This window comes from Pelophylax lessonae (assembly GCF_965119305.1).
Source record: "Pelophylax lessonae genome assembly, chromosome: 4".
Lineage (NCBI taxonomy): Eukaryota > Metazoa > Chordata > Amphibia > Anura > Ranidae > Pelophylax > Pelophylax lessonae.
The window spans coordinates 648,316,243-648,334,010 of record NC_138771.1 but is presented as its reverse complement, the minus strand read 5'-3'; the positions used below and the strand labels follow the sequence as shown (position 1 = coordinate 648,334,010).

The following is a 17,768-nucleotide window of genomic DNA, read 5'->3' as shown; positions in this document are numbered from 1 at the left end:
AGCCTGTTCCCGCATCGCACACGCATCCCCGGCAGTTCACACTGCCATATGCGATACGCAGGGGGTGTCAATGTAATCTTAACGACACCCCCAGTTTGATCGCATATCGCAGTGCAATCTTGCAGTTCGCACAGGATCGGATCGCACAACTGTGAACCGCTGTGAGATCCGATCCTGATGCGGCTGCAAAAAAGGGTCATGTGCGAGTTTGCTGCGGGTGCAGTGCGAATTTAGCCATACAAAGTGTATGGCTAAACTCGCACCGCACAGCCGATCGCATGTAATGAAGGAGCAGTGCGCTCCGACATTACATGCGATCGCCGCAGCAGCATCAGTGTGAACCGGCTGTGAATTGTACGGTGAGAACTTGGGGGGGATTGAGAGGGGAGCACTGAGTGGATGCACTGGATAAAAAATAAATTGTGAGGAATCTATCTGACTGAGCAGCACAGAGCACTTATATAAAGAAAGAAAAAAAACATACAATTTGGTTGTCATAAGATAAGAACTAGCAGCATGATACATGAAGCAGAAGCACTGAGACTGAGCACTTTATTATTATTATTTTTTTTTTCATCTAATTTTTTTCAATTGCATAGCGTTTCGTTTCCCATATCGACTTTTAATTTTAAGCCAGCCTGGATGGTAAGGTATTATTTAATTTATTCATTTAGATTCAGAATAAGGATGACAGGAGTCAGGACTGACACAGTAGGACACAGTACTAGTCACTGCAGGGCCGGCGGCGGGCTGGCTGCCTTTTGGACAGGAGGACAGGCCTTGTTTTTACATTTAGTCACGCAGCTCCAGACTCCAGTACTTACCTTTTCTTCTTCTTCTTCTCGTCTGCTGTTATCTGCAAGTTCTCCTCATGGTACAGAAGCCGGGAGAATGCAGGGGTGGGGTTACGTGACATCACGTTGTGACGTCATCGCAATCCCCGACCATGATTGGTTGAATGAAGGAGCAAGAGGCGGAGACAGTGCAGCAGCCCAGCCAGCCAGGAGAAACCGATCTGAGTGCGTGCGGGGCCGGGCCTGGCTGGAGTGATGCAGACAGTCTAGACTAGAGACACTGACAGTGACAGTCTCCTACGCTAGCGCGTAGCGCCGCTGCGCCGCAATGTGCGGAATGTGGAGCGCGGATGCGGCCCCCGGCGACCTGGCGTGTTGCATGGTGAAGGTCAGGACAGGACTAAAAAAAAAGAAAAAGTTTGGGAAGGATGCGAGGCCTCTTTCAGTGCGAGGCCTTCGGCGGCCGCCTTACCGGCCTAATTAGAGAGCCGCCTCTGTTTCTTTTGTTATACTGCTTTGTTTAATAAAATCTTCTGTTAAAAAAAAAAATACATCACTTATAAAACAGCTCGGGATCGGGCTCCAGCACAGATCAAGGACCCAGCCAAAGAAATATGGATGCAGGGTGACAGATTCGCTTGTTATAGGATAAAATCATATGTGGCGAAAAAGGAGCATTATCTTATGTAGCACTGTCCCCTTCGGCTGTTGCTGGTTTTTAACCCTTTTGGATTCCCCTGGGTTACCCGTAGCAAATGCATCCAGAAATCTTAGCACTTTACGTTCTTGGCTCAGTCAATGATCAGTCTAGGGGTTGATGTTTTTTTTGTTTTTATTTTATATTGGGATGGGAGAAGGGATGAATGGGATACTCCAACACTTGAACTATTCACAATTCTGAGGACTTCTAACTTGAGAATGCGGCAAGGCCGCTACTTCAGTCTGCCACTGGATGAATCTGAAGCAAATGTTCCTTCTGGTATTTCTCTTCAGGGCATTCACCTAGTACCCCCTTTCCTCCACCAGCTGACACCCGTCCACTGACTACACTACTCTGGAGTGGTCCCCTTCCTGGGCAGACTCTTAGGCAGGATCCTCTGTACTCACCATACTGCTTTCCAGATTCTCGCAGTGCCCCAACGCCTCAGTCAGCTCTCCTGGACCTCTGGGCTCAGCTCCACTCCTCTGTTTCACCAGGCCGACTGCCTGTGACCACACACCAACTACTTCAGAAGAGGAGGCAGCGACCACCATCCTTCTGAGAATCTGCTTCCCGCCAAAGACCTCGTGCACATGTGCCCCTGGCTTTATATACTACACCCCACAATGCACCAAGACAGCTGTCTGTGCCAATCCCTAGGGCTGTATCAAAGCCTGTGTCCTCATTGGCCAGGTTTCCTACATCGTCCAATGTGCCTCCCCATTGGGCACAATGGGGACACTCCCTCAGACCATATGAATCACACGCTGGGCACACTGAGCAGACCTAACTCATAGATCCTGCTCCCTGTTAAGCAGAGTGCAATATAGAATTTGCCTGCTGCTCCTCTGATAGGCAGACAAAACTATACTCACTGCCTAGCACCTATCTAGGAGGGTGCTACACTTAAAACACATTGATTTATTAAAAGAATTGTTGCACTTACATAGTTGCCAACATTTGAAAAAAATTTCCAGGGACACTTTGCAGCACAGCTATCAATTACTTACCACACCCACTTCTGTGAAGCTCCGCCCACACGGCATAATTAATCTCCGCCTACTTATCAGATTATAGTGTCTACTTCATAAAGAGAATTACAGGAAATTGAAAAGGGAATTGAAAACTTGAGGCTAAAGTAGCAGAGTTGGAATAATTCTCCCATTCAGCTGCACTACTTCTGCCTAAAGTTTAAAATTCTCATCACAATTCCCTGCAATTCTAAAGTGTCAGCTTGTCGGAAGGTGCTCTGCCTCCCCCTGCTGGCGGATTTCGGAAAGTGCACCATGCTGACACCCTGGCTTCGGTGCAAATGTTAAATTTGCGACAGACGAGAGTGAGCGGGCACCGAGAGAGAGAGACAACCTGCTGCCAGAACTACAACACATAGCTGGGGTGAGAGCGACACTGTGTGGAACAAAATTAAAAAAAAAAAAAAAAAATATATATTTTTTTTTTAAATGATTTACATTGTCCCTGATTAACAGGGACAGTGTAAATGACCCGGGACAGGCTCCTATTTGCCGGGATTGTCCCGGGAAAAACGGGACAGTTGGCAGGTATGCACTTACATCAAACACGGGGTTATAGGACATTCATAAAAACAGATGTGCCCGGAGGAGGAAGCAGTGCTGGATCAGTAATCTGTATATAAGGAGACAGTGTGTGTCTTATCAGATAGTGGAGGAGGAAGCAGTGCTGGATCAGTAATCTGTATATAAGGTGACAGTGTGTGTCTTATCAGATAGTGGAGGAGGAAGCCGTGCTGGATCAGTAATCTGTATATAAGATGACAGTGTGTGTCTTATCAGATAGTGGAGGAGGAAGCAGTGCTGGATCAGTAATCTGTATATAAGGTGACAGTGTGTGTCTTATCAGATAGTGGAGGAGGAAGCCGTGCTGGATCAGTAATCTGTATATAAGGTGACAGTGTGTGTCTTATCAGATAGTGGAGGAGGAAGCCGTGCTGGATCAGTAATCTGTATATAAGATGACAGTGTGTGTCTTATCAGATAGTGGAGGAGGAAGCAGTGCTGGATCAGTAATCTGTATATAAGGTGACAGTGTGTGTCTTATCAGATAGTGGAGGAGGAAGCAGTGCTGGATCAGTAATCTGTATATAAGATGACAGTGTGTGTCTTATCAGATAGTGGAGGAGGAAGCAGTGCTGGATCAGTAATCTGTATATAAGGTGACAGTGTGTGTCTTATCAGATAGTGGAGGAGGAAGCCGTGCTGGATCAGTAATCTGTATATAAGGTGACAGTGTGTGTCTTATCAGATAGTGGAGGAGGAAGCAGTGCTGGATCAGTAATCTGTATATAAGGTGACAGTGTGTGTCTTATCATATAGTGGAGGAGGAAGCAGTGCTGGATCAGTAATCTGTATATAAGGTGACAGTGTGTGTCTCATCAGATAGTGGAGGAGGAAGCAGTACTGGATCAGTAATCTGTATATAAGGGGACAGTGTGTGTCTTATCAGATAGGAAGCAGTGCTGGGTCATCTCAGTAATAAAGGTTACAATGTATTTTTTGTCAGGTCATCCAGAAGGAAGCCTCAGTCTCAGTCAGCATTCTTTGGGAACAGAGTTCTCTTCGTCCGTTCTTTATTATAGGAAAATCCTGCATGGAGGCAAAGTACAGGATAGGTTTTATGATGGATGATTGCGGAGATCTGGAAGATCTCAGAGGACGGGACTCATGTCAGTATACACACGGCTCTCCTATGTAGACAATATTTGTTCAGCTCGGATTCCAGACTTAAAGTTTGAACTCTCTTCTCTGTATCACTGGCGGTTGGTGAAGGGTTGAAAAAAGAAAAGAAGGTCGGGCAATGGGTCTGGAAATTTTCTAGCATGGCAGAGAAGATATGAGATTCTCTTATGGCAGGTTATATCATTAGCCAAAGTAATAAAGACACGCCTTTCCAGTGAAAAAGGTCACTTCAACGCGCACTCCTGAGATATCCACTCTGCTCTGTTCTAATATCTTATCATATAATGAGGAGGCATTGGATGGGCATCCTGACCTTGGTTACTGTCCTGGCATGTTACCTCTTCTACAAGAAACTGCAGAGCCAACCAGGACCTGGAAGTTTTCACAACCAGCTGGGATATGGAAGTCGGCAGAACCAACTGGGACCTGGATACTACCGGTAAGCCTCTGTAGATATATTATCCTAGGGGCACGCGTTGGGTTCCACCATGTATATACACTGCTCAAACAAATTAAAGGAATACTTTGTAATCAGAGTATAGCATCAAGTCCATTATACTCCTGGGATATTGATCTGGTCAGTTAATTAGAAGAGAGGGTTGTTAATCAGTTTCAGCTGCTTTAGTGTTAATGAAATTAAAAACAGGTGCACTAGATGGGCAACAATGAGACAACCTCCAAAACAGGAATGGTTTTACAGGTGGAGGCAAATTACATTTTTTCCCCTACACATCTTTTCTGAACGTTTTTCACTAGTTTCGCATTTGGCTAGGGTCGGTCAGTGTCACTACTGGAACCATGAGGCGATGCCTGGACCCTATAGAGGGGGTCAGTGTCACTGCTGGTAGCATGGAGGCCATACCTGGACCCTATAGAGGTTGCCCAGGCAGTCCAACTCCTCCAGGATGGCACATCAATACGTGCCATTGCCAGAAGGTTTGCTGTGTCCCCCAGCACAGTCTCAAGAGCATGGAGGAGATTCCAGGAGACAGGCAGTTACTCTAGGAGAGCTGGACAGGGCCGTAGAAGGTCCTTAACGCATCAGCAGGACCGGTATCTGCTCCTTTGTGCACAGAGGAACAGGATGAGCACTGCCAGAGCCCTACAAAATAACCTCCAGCAGACCACTGGTGTGAATGTCTCTGACCAAACAATCCGAAAAAGACTTCATGAGGGTGGCCTGAGGGCTCGATGTCCTCTAGTGGGCCCTGTGCTCACTGCCCGGCACCATGGAGCTCAATTGACATTTTCCATTGAACACCAGAATTGGCAGGTTCACCACTGGCGCCCTGTGCTTTTCACAGATGAGAGCAGGTTCACCCCGAGCACAGACAGACGTGAAAGGGTCTGGAGAAGCCTTGGAGAACATTATGCTGCCTGTACCATCATTCAGCATGACCGGTTTGGTGGCGGTGTCAGTGATGTTCTGGGAAGGCAAATCCATGGAGGGACGCACTGACCTCTACAGGTTAGACAATGGCTCCCGGACTACCATTAGGTATTGGGATGAAATCCTTGGATCCATTGTCAGATCCTATGCTGGTTCAGTGGTTCCTGGGTTCCTCCTGGTGCACAACAATGCCCGGCCTCATGTGGCAAGAGTATGCAGCCAGTTCCTGGAGGATGACGGAATTGATACCATTGAATGGTCCCCAACGCTCACCTGACCTAAATCCAATAGAACACCTCTGGGACATTATGTTTCGGTCCATCTGACGCCGCCAGGTTGCACCTCAGTCTGTTCAGGAGCTCAGTGATGCTCTGGTTCAGATCTGGGAGGAAATACCCCAGGACACCATCTGTTTTCTCATTAGGAACATGCCCCAACATTGTCCGGCATGCATACAAGCACGTGGGGGGCCATACAAACTACTGAGGACCATTCTGAGTTGCTGCAATGAAATTTCAGCAAAATGGACTATCCTGCTGCATCATTTTTTCACTTTGATTTTTGGGGTGTCTTTGAATTCAGCCCTCTGTAGGTTGAATCATAAATAAGGACCATGTAAGACGGGCAAACCCTGAGGAAAGGCTTTCACTTATAACGGAACTGTTCCCTCACTGGCCCGGAAACACTGTTCAATTTCGTTGATAGCAAATCAACAACTTCCAGAGTTGTATAAAGTACTCGAAACCCATACTTGAGTAAAAGTACAAGTGCTCGATCAAAAAGTGACTTGAGTAGAAGTACTAAAGTATTCAACATTTTTTGTACTTAAGTATTGCAAGTAGTTTTTTTTAAAATTTTGCTACTCAAGTACTGAAAGTAAAAGTACAAGTACTGTGTTATGTAGTTATTAAAGAAAGAAGTCAAAAGTTTGAACATCATATTGTTTTTTATTATTTCAAATGCAGCTTTTATTTATACATACAGTAGCATTTATTTTCGTATGCGCTGATAATACACATGTTTTGAGCTTCATGAAAACTGCCATCTACTGTTCTGGCAGTGGTAATTTTTATAATTGTAACGAGTAACTATGCAGCACAAAAAAAAAAATATCGGAGTAGAAGTATTGAAATCATTGAAAAAATGTAGTGAAGTAAAAGTGGAAGTAGGAGAAAAAAATTCTACTCTAGGAAAATACAGATACCGCCTTTCGGTACTTAAGTACAGTAGTGAAGTAGTTCTACTTAGTTACTATACATCTCTGGCAAATTCCTGGTCCAGCCAGATAGGGGGCAATTTTGCTGCGAGAGGTAAATGGGCACTTAGCGATGTTGTCACTGGTGAGTCATGGGCAATGCTGGGAAAAGGTAATCTAGTGCCCGTGCCAAATATGCCAATTTAGAACAGCCAAAAGGAATCGATAGCTGCTCCAATGATTACAGAGGATCACAGTGTTTTTTCTTTATTTGCTGATTTTTTTCCCCATGAAAGTAGAGTTACTCTTTAACAGATACTGTGCCACAATAGTCTACACATCAGCAGTATGATTCAAAGTGCTGTAATAAAGTTGACACATATGTAGGTGTCAGCATTGGCGATATTCGTCAGGCTACTGGTTGTCAGATGTAAGCGATATTGCTCAGATGTATTGCAAACTGGTAGATCCTCAGTGTTTAGGTTGGAAACAATCGGTTTCCAGGAGACAACTACGACTTCAAAACCTGTTAAATGTGAGTTTTAACTATTGGAATAAAAACTATTTTATTTGAACGTACTACCCAATGAGATGTCCCCTTTGTATTTATGAGCCTCATGAGCCTCTGGAGAAGTTCGGAGTGGATTTAAAGCCATATTTTGAGGATCTTTGGGAATGGAAAGGTGCCTGTGTCCTAAATGCCAAAGGATAGTGACAAGCCCTTTTGACCTTCTGTTTAGGGGGTCCACATCCTGGAGGTAGTGTGTTTGGTGTTGGTGGTGGCTCTTCTTGGACTTTCTACTTGAGCTCCATTCGCACTTGATTCTTTGTTTATTATTCAATCTTTTTAGATCTGTTGGACCTTTAACATCAGCACTTTTTTGTGATATTGTATGTTCTTATGCCGTTATTCCTGCATACGTGTTAGCAGCTGGACTTCACTGCTTATATATCATAACTAGTATTCTTGGTATCCTAGCGCAATTTTATCTTATATAATTAAATCCACAGTTTAGCTTACAAAAGGCCCAGATAGTAAATCAAAGTAGATAGCAACAGGTGCAAGTTCAGCTTGATTGTAGAAGTACGTGCTGACATAGCAAGGCAGCTGCCTAGAAACTCACTTGTGCCGCTGCCAGGCATCCCAACCTGCAAAAACTCATTTCAGGGAGGTGGAAAACTCATTTCAGGGAGGTGGCAATCCGCATCGCCAAAGCACCCCCCCCCCCCCCCGCACTAATTTAACACAACTAGAGGATGATGAAATTAAATGGAATCAGTATATAGAGGTTTACGTCAGTGAACTTTGCGGTAGTGTACCGGGATGATGCCCCCCCCCCCCCCCTCCTATCTAGGTGTACAGGGGAGCCACACTAGCTAGAGGCATCATCCCGGTACCGTGGTTTGAAGCCGACGGTCGACTTTCCGTCGGTACCGACCGATGCGGCTCGGGAGCCACTCGATCGTTACCCGGGGGGGGAGGGGACGTCCCCCCCCCTCCCGCCGCCTTCCGTGGCTTTGCTCGGGGCTCCCGTCCCACCGGGAGCCCCGAGCACCCAGCCGGCGCGTCCGCCGGCTGGATGGAGTCCCGATGAATGCCTGAAACGGCATTGATCGGGTCTCCGATGACGTAACCCGGAGGCAGTGTCCATGACGTCACGTCCGGGTTACTGTGCTGCAAAAGGCGGCAAATTTGAAAAACGGCTGTATGCAAAAATGCCGTTTTCGGCGTTTTGCATACAGGGAAGTGTAGTGGAGGGGTCTAGGGTCTTTTAGACCCTCGATCCCTCCATAAAGTGTACCTGTCACTACATATTGGTGTCACAAGGGATGTTTACATTGCTTGTGACAGCAATAAAAGTGATCAGATTTTTATTTTTTTTTAAAACTTTAATAAAGTTAAAAAAATAAATAAAATAAATGGGAAAAAAAAAATTTAGCCGCCCCCCGTCACCGTTAGCTCGCGCACAAAAAAAAACGTATACGGAAGTCGAGCCGCAAATGAAATCGCTGTTCAAACCACACATGTGAGGTATCGCCGCGATCGCCAGAGCGTGAGCAATAATTAAAAAAAAGAGCTACACTCTAACTCAAAACTGGTAACCGTTAAATAAATTTAAAGCGTCGCAGATTGAGATCTCTTTACCGCCACTTTAGCGCGACTTGTGAATTATTTTGCGCGACTCATATGACAGACGACTTTGTATTTGGCCAATCAGAATATGATGTGTTGTGACCTAATTCCCCTTTTCTGTTTTTTTTTTACTCATTTCCTCATTGCCCACCAGTGCCACGTATCAGTGTCCACTATATATATATATATACCATATACCATATAGGCATGACTGCAATGTGGGGAATGCCTGGCTAATCTCTTTCTTCTTCCTGAAAAGTCTGATAACAAGTCACTTCAATTACGATAAGGAGGCGACTCCCATTGAAGTATATGGGACAGTCGGATCACAGGTCGCCTCAAAGTAGTACAGGACCCTTTTCTGAAGTCGGAGCGACTTCAGTAGTGCCAATTAAGACGGCACTGATTGATTAACATTGCTTTTGTTATGTCAAGCAACTTGCGCTGACTTGAGGGCACACAAGTCGCCTCACAAGTCGCGCTAGTGTGAATGGGCTCTATGGGAAAAAAATTGTCAGCATTAGCGGTGTCACTGAAATAAAAAAATGTACCCCAGTCGGTGGTGTGACCGGAATGAAAAAAGATCAGTGGTGAAAGAAACACCACCACAAAGCTCTACCCCCTATTCCCTGGTATAAAGCTGTTCACTTAACCCCTCAAACCCCCCCCCCCCCACTATAAAGCAGGGGTTGCAATTGCAACTGGGCCCCATGCTCCAGGGAGCCTGTGTGGCTCCCCTGTACACCTGGATAGGAGGGGGGGGGGGCAGCATGTAGAGAAACACTGTCCTACTTTTTCCTCCTGTAGCTGCAGGTGGAAAATGGAGAAGATTGGTTCCTCTGTATGCTGCCCCCGCCCCTCCTCCAATCCAGTTCACTTGTGTTCTGCTGTCTCTGGGCCCCTGTGTGCTCCCCTGCCCCTCTACTGTGCTGCCCCCCCCCCCCCACAATAGAGAACCAGTAAGGGTTCTGTAAATATGCTCCTTCCTTTTCTGAATGGACAGAGTCATAGTCAGTGACATTGGAAAAAAATGAAAATAAAATGATAAAATAATAATACAATTAAAATACCAAAAAATAAAAACTACTGATACCAGTGGGTGAACTTCCAGGATCGCAAATGTCACACTTGCAACCGGGCCCTGGCATTCCACCATCTTGGGGCGGCCCCAGGATGGCAGGAAGGGAGCCCACTTCAAAACTTGTGAAAGGGTCCCACAATGAGAGTAAAGGGCCCCAGGATCAGTGGGAAGAGCCCCAGACTTGAAGGGAAGGGCCCTTCATGATTTCTTGCACCGGTGCCCTGAAGGTTCTAGTTACGCCTCTGTTTCAGTCCATCAGTCAAGTCCACATAAGAAGGCCAATCAAAAGATCACCAAACAGACAAATTCCTTAGCACTTATAAAGTATTGTAAAAATAAGGGACCTAACTAAAAGCCAAATTCTAAAATGGTCGGTGCTTCTAATCTACAAAGCACTGGCCCTGGTTTTAGGAGGTGATCCTTCTCCTATACCTCCAGCTTGCATAAAAAGAAGCCAACCAAACAAATGCAGGGAAGTAAAGGGATAAAGCGGAGTTCCGCCCCCCCCCCCCCCCCCTTAAAAAAAATCAAAAGTCAGCAGCTACAAATACTGTAACTGCTGACTTTTAAATAGTAGAACTTATCTGTCCAGGGAGCCTGCGATGTCGGCACTGGAAGCCGATTTACGTATCAGCTCTCGGGTGCCGCCGCCGCCATCCAGGATAAGGGAACCCAGCAGTGAAGCCATAGGTTTCCTACAGCGCATGCGCATAGCGCAGCACGCTTTGTAATTGCCCGAGCGGTGGAGGAGGGAGGAGGGGGCCGAACTTCCGAGGGACATTGCCGCGCTGTCTCCCAGGAAGTGGGAAAGGGTACCTTTCAGCTTCACTGATGGTTCCCTACTGCGCATGCGCATAGCCCAGCGTGCTTTGTAATTGTGTGGCTCCTGTCACAGGCGGACTGCATTTCATATCACTCCTCCTGTGACAGAGGTGGAACTATACAGGAAGCAGCGGCTCTGTCACTGACATCCTTAGTCTTCCGCGGCAGCCGGGAGATCGCAGGGCACTTGCGGGGGTCCGTGAGCCACCGACCAAAGGCGGGAGATTCCCACAAGTCACGGGAGACTTGGGATGTCTGTGCTGCAATCAGCATATACAGCCATGGCCAAAAGTTTTGAGAATGACAAAGGCTTTTATTGACAATGACACTGAGTTTATACAAAGAGTCAATATTTGCAGTGTTGACCCTACTTTTTCAAGACCTGTCCAATTCGCCCTGGCATGCTGTCAATCAACTTCTGTGCCACATCCTCACTAATGGCAGTCCATTCCTTCATAATCAATGTGTGGAGTTTGTAAGAATTTGTGGGATTTTTTTTGTTGACCCACCTCTTGAGGATTGCCCACAAGTTCTCAATGGGATTAGGTCTGGGGAGCTTTCTGGCCATGGACCCAAAATTTTGATATTTTTTCCCCAAGCCACTTAGTTATCACTTTTGCCTTATGTCAAGGTGCTCCATCATGTTGGAGAAGGCATTGTTCCTCACCAAACTATTCTTGGATGGTTGGGAGAAGTTACTCTCGGAGGATGTTTTTGTACCATGGCCGTGTTCTTAGGCAAAATTGTGAGTGAGCCCAGTCCCTTGGCTGAGAAGCAGCTCCACACATGAATGGTCTCAAGCAGGGCCTCTGTTAGAAATTATGGGGCCCCATGCAGCCTTCCTAAAGGGGCCCCCCAACACCACCCACCCCCAGGGTGCAGTGAAACAGCGGCACTGACTTGATCCGCCTACGCCTCAAAAATGAAATAAAAAGAAGTCCCTCTACTGCTCCTACCTGGGGCCCAGGGAAATGCAAATTAAACCCTGGAAAGTGAGTAAGAGCAATGATGTGGTCTAGTAAAATGGATTTAGGCAGAAACAATAAAGTTACTCTGGGTCCCCCTGTTCACTTAATGGGTTCTAGGCCCAGTACAATAGGACTGGTTGTACTGCCTTATCAGCATCGCTGGTCTCAGGATGCTTTACTGTTGGAATGACACAGGACTGATGGCAGCACTCAACTTTTCTTCTCTGGACAAGGTTTTTTTCCGGATTCCCCAAACAATTGGGGATTCATCAGAGAAAATGACTTTACCCCAGTCCTCAGCAGTCCAATCCCTGAACCTTTTGCAGAATATCAGTCTGTCCCTGGTGTTTTCCTGGAGAGAAGTGGCTTCTTTGCTGCTCTTCTTGACACCAGGCCACCCTCCAAAAGTCTTCTCCTCACTGTGCGTGCAGATGACCTCACACCTGCCTGTCGCCATTCCTGGGCAAGCTCTGCACTGGTGGTGCCCCGATCTTGCAGCTGAATCAACTGCAGGAGACGGTCCTGGCACTGTGGATCCCCTGAAGCCTTCTTCACAAATGCAGTGGAAATGTTTTTCATAGGATTAAGTTTATTTTCATGGCAAAGAGGGACTTTGCAATTAATTGCATTTCATCTGATCACTCTTCAAAACATTCTGGAGTAGATGCAAATTGCCATCATAAAAACCGAGGCAGCATTGTTTTGTGAAAATGAATATTTGTGGTGTTCTCAAAACTTTTGGCCACGGCTGTACACTTTCCTTGAATCCAGGAGCTAATTTCTAGGTTCTTACCACTTCTACAAAGTCACTGTGGGGATGATTTAGGCTCCATGCACATAAGTGGTTTTCAAGAAAAGCTAGAAAAAAAATGCTGGATGAAAATTGCTGATGATAGCATTTTTGTCCCTGCTTCTAGTAGCATTTTAGTAGCTTTTAGAAGCTTTTACGAGCATTAGCATTTTGTTAGCGTTTTTTTTGCCATTAAAACACGAAGAAAAAATAAAATCAAAAAAGCTGTTTTAGTAGCAATGTAGTAGCCTTTAGAAGCAGTTCGGGGGCATTTAGAAGCATTCATTTTTTTTTCTGCTGGAAAAAAGCTCCAAAAAACTCTACAATTTTTATTTTCTGCTCCTAGATGCTGAAGCTCAAAAAATGCTAATAACCTAAAGTAGTTGAAGATATTGGGTCAATGGGTAGAACAATTAAACAAAATAAGTGCCCACATCACGAACTAGAAACAAAACCAGAAAAATTCCCCCTAATTCGGACTTTGGAGGGCAGTAACATGTAGTAGACAGGTAGCTACCTGTCTACTTCATGTTACTGCCCTCCAAAGTCCCTCTCTACTTCATGTTACTGCCCTCCAAAGTGCCTCTCTACCTCATGTTACTGCCCTCCAAAGTCCCAATCAGAGGGAATTTTTCTGGTTTTGTAGCCTAAAGTTGTGTACATGGAAACATAAGATAACACTGTTTAGCTTCTAGAAGCAGAAACAAAAATGCAAATAACAGCTTCTAGGAGCTCTAAAAAACGCTAGTGTGCATGGAGCCTTTCTAAAGTGGAGAGTGCAAAAATCTAGTGCAGCTGTGCTTGGTAGCCAATCAGCTTCTAGCTTCAGCTTGTTCAATTAAGCTTTGACAAAAAACAAAAACAAACCTGGAAGCTGATTGGTTTCTCTGCAGTGCTGCACTAGATGTTGCACTCTCCAGTTTTAGTAAATAAACCCCTGTGTATTCCCTGTATCGGGCTCGCTCCCGGGCTAACATAGCCGGTCTGTGTATCTAAGGACTACTGCCACTGCTGCTCATATTTTGGTTGACTCAGGTGACAGTTTGCCAATATGACAGATGATGGGTGTGGGCGGGGCTCAGAGGTGTCACTGTGACATCAACATGTTTCACCCAATCATTGGGCTTCTTCAGGACACTGAAAGGAAGGCTCACCAACCTTTTACACATGTATAGTTGCACCAGATTCGGTGTGTACCAGTTTTAGTAAATCTCTTTTCATTGGTCAAAGTAGGAATTAGACCTTCCCTTAGCAAGCACGGTTTTGAAGATTCTTAAAGGTATATATTGCTTGGAGTGGCACTTCTTATACTAAGTATTTTAACCTAATTCTCTACAAAGTAACATATCTTCAACCTCTTTATCCTGATTACACAGCAGAAGAGAAATGACAGATCAGTATCCAAAAACACCTGCAGATTCAGTTCAGTGTTTAACCAATTAGATATTAGCATGTTAAGCCTATAAATCCATGATTTCTTATGTTGTAAAATGATCCTATTGAAGTACCCTTGTGTTTTTGGCAACAGTGTTAATTTCTACGTGAAATTTTAATTTAGTTTTAGTCATAGTCTTTTAATTATGAAGGAAGAAAAAGGAAAAAATAAAGGAAGGAAAGAAAAAGGAAGGATGGTAAAGGGAAGGAAGGGGGAGGAAAGGGATGGAAGAAAGGTAAAGATAAGGATGGAAGAAGAGGAGGGAAGGAAGGAGAAGGAAGGAAACAGTTTTAATTTTTACGTCAAGTTTCAATTTAGTTTTAGTCATAGTCTTTTGACTAAAATGGCATTTTAGTTTTAGTCATATTTTGGACATCTGAATTTTTTTTTTAGGTATAGACGTATTTTAGTTGACTAAAATCTCCCATACCACTGTTAATTTTATTAAAGAATATATTTTTGTTGAAAATTAACACTGTAAGGAAGGGGGAGGAAGGGAAATAAAGGAAAGGGAAGGAAGAAAGGTAGATAAAAATAAGGAGGAAGGAAAGTAAGGGTGAGGAGGAAGGTAGGAAGGAAGGTAAAAAACAAAATGAGGAAGGAAAGTAAAGGTAAGGAGGAAGGAAGGAAAGTAAAGGTAAGGAGGAAGGAATGGGAAGAAAGCAAGGTAAACATAAGGGAGGAAAGAAAGAAGAGTTAAGAATTAAGGAAGGGGAAGGAAGGTAGGTACAAATAAGAAAGAAGGAAAGTAAAGGTGAAGAGTAAGGAAGGAAAGAAGGTAAAAATAAGGGAGGAAGGAAAGTAAAGGTAAGGAGGAAGGAAGGGGAAGGAAGCAAAGTAAAAATAAGGGAGGAAGGACAGTAAAGGTAAGGAGGAAGGAAACGGAAGGAAGCAAGGTAAAAATAAGGGAGGAAGGAAAGTAAAGGTAAGGAGGAAGGAAGCAAGGTAAAAAAAAAGGGAGGAAGGAAAGTAGAGTTAAGAATGAAAGAAGGGAAAGGAAGGTAGGTACAGATAAAAAAGAAGGAAAGTAGAGGTGAAGAGGAAGGAAGTAAGGTAGGTACAAATAAGCAAAAGGAAAGGAAAGGTAAAGAGGAAGGAAAATAAAGGTAAGGAAAGAGAAGGAGGGTAAAAACAAGAAAGGATTAAAGAAAGGAAGAGATAAGGAGGAATGAAGAGAAAGGCAGGGGAAGGAAGGTAAAAAGAAAGAGGGAAGAAGGAAATAAGGAAGAATGAAGGGGAAGGAAGGAAAAGAAAAGAAGACAAAGAAAGGAAGGAAGGAAAAAATACAGTGAAAGGAAGAGGAAGTAGGAAGAAGGAAGAGAAAGGAATGAAGGAACCAGTGTTAATTTCATTGCTGAAAATATTTTTGTAGACAAAATTAACACTGGATGGAAGGAAGGAATAACAAGAAAAGAGAGGAAGGAAGGTAGGTAAAGATAAGGAAGGAAGGAAGGAAAGAAAGAAGGAAGGAAGAAAAAACATTATAATATCCAGTTTGTTTTCGCAGGTCAAGAAAAAAAGAAGCCACACTATCAGCTGCTGAATGTTCACATCTTCAAACCCTTATATTGCATTCTACAATGAAAACGTGAGTTCCATAAATCATCTGTTTGCCTTATTTTTCAGTATAAAGGTGTGAGAACATTATGCAGTCTATTTTTAAAACACCACAAGAATTCACACAGCCCTCCCAAATTATCTCCGTATTATCTGTAATATATTTTTCCTATAACCATCAGCCCCATCCAGTAGCTGTGATGCTGTAAAAAAAAAAAAAAACTTAGACTTTTGATACACAATATGGAAACTCTGACAATACCCGTATCAAATAATTTGCCTGGTGTACACTTAAAAAGTCACAGCCTGGCAAATTATCAGCCCCTGATCTTTACAGACAGTTGTAAAATCACTGATTTTTACAAACTGTCCATAAATTTACTGACGGTTGACAACCCTGAACCTTGGTCCCTTTTATTGAGGGAGTGGTGGACAGCATACCTTGAGCATCACCTGATCTTCTTTGTCCCTCTACCCCCTGACAGTATCAGCTCACAAAATTTCCCAAAGAATCAAACGGGTATTTTTTACACTAATCAAACAGATATAACAAAATGCCATCAATGGCATACAAGTGCCTTGAAAAAGTATTTATATCCCTTGAAATTGTCCACATTTTGTCCACATGTTACAACCAAAAACATAAATGTTATTTTATTGGGATTTTATGTGATAGACAAACATAAAGTGGGACATAATTGTGCAGTGGAAGGAAAATGATCAATTGAGTCAATACTTTGTAGAACCGCCTTTTGCTGCAATTACAGCTACAATTCTTTTTGGGGATGTCTCTACCAGCATTGCACATCTAGAGAGGGACATTTTTGCCCATTCTTCTTTGCAAAATAACTCAAGCTCTGTCAGATTGGATGGAGAGCATCTGTGAACAGCAATTTTCAAGTCTTGCCACAGATTCTCAATTGGATTTAGGTCTGAGCTTTGACTGGGCCATTCTAACGCATGAATATGCTTTGATGTAAACCAGTGGTCCTCAACTCCGGTCCTCAGGGCCCACTAACAGGCCAGATTTTAAGTATTACCTTGGGGAGATGCAGACTAGAGTACTGCAATCACTGAGCAGCAAATTATATCACCTGGGATATATTTCAGTTATCTTGCAAACCTGGCCTATTAGTGGGCCCTGAGGACCACTGATGTAAACTATTTCATTGTAGCTCTGGCTGTATATTTCTGGTCATTGTCCTGCTGGAAGGTGAACCTCTGCCCCAATCTCAAGTCTTTGGCAGACTCTAACAGGTTTTCTTCTAAGATTGCCCTGTATTTGGCTCCATCCATCTTCCCATCAACTCTGACCAGCTTCTCAGTACCTGCTGAAGAAAAGCATCCCCTCAACATGATGCTGCCACCACCATGATTCATTGTGGGGATGTTGTGATCTCTGCAGCTCCCCCAGAGTTAGCATGGGCCTCTTGACTGCTTCTCTGATGAATGCTCTCCTTGCCTGGCCTGTCAGTTTAGGTGGAAGGCCATGTCTTGGTAGGTTTGCAGTTTTGCGATACTCTTTCCATTTTCGGATGAAGGATTGAACAGTGCTCCATGAATTGTTCAGAAATTTGAATATTTTTTATAACCTAACCCTGTTTTCAAATTCTCTACAACTTTATCTCTGGCCTGTCTGGTGTGTTCCTTCATGATGCTGTTTGTTCACTAAGGTTCTCTAACAAACCTCTGAGGGCTTCACAGAACAGCTGTATTTATACTGAAATTAAATTACACACAGGCGGACTATATTTACTAATTAGGTGACTTTTGAAGGCAATTGATTCCACCAGATTTTAGTTTGGGGTATCAGAGTAAAGGAGGCTGAAAACAAATGCACGCCACACTTTTTAGATATTTATTTGTAAAATATTTAGAAAACCATTTATCATTTTCCTTCCACTTCACAATTATGTGCCACTTTGTGTCGGTCTATCACATAAAATCCCAATAAAATACATCTATGTTTTTGGTTGTGTAACGGATCAACCGGCACCCCGGACTGGGTACCTCTGTTGACGGATGCTCCTAGTGCTTCCCGAGGGCTCCAAGCACTCCACCAGACACCATAAACACCTCAGACCCCACAAACTGCCACAGCTTGGTTAGGGTCTTGCCGTCTCCTACCCACCCTGGACCTACGACAAGGCTCCAGGTTCCAGTGGGTGAACCTCTCTTTCCCCAGAGA

The 17,768-nt window shown here is 44.2% G+C and overlaps 1 protein-coding gene across 1 annotated transcript in view; it reads left to right on the top strand.

Annotated features, from left to right (window-relative positions):
• Positions 1–4,507: 4,507 nt before the first annotated feature.
• Positions 4,508–17,768, top strand: part of LOC309553006 (alpha-2,8-sialyltransferase 8F-like) — a gene marked incomplete at both ends in the record, with an annotated part of 49,589 nt that continues 36,328 nt past the window's right edge. The window contains one exon of the mRNA XM_082253909.1: positions 4,508–4,647. Within this exon, the coding sequence (XP_082110035.1) occupies positions 4,508–4,647 (140 nt within the window). The remainder of the gene's footprint in view (positions 4,648–17,768) is intronic.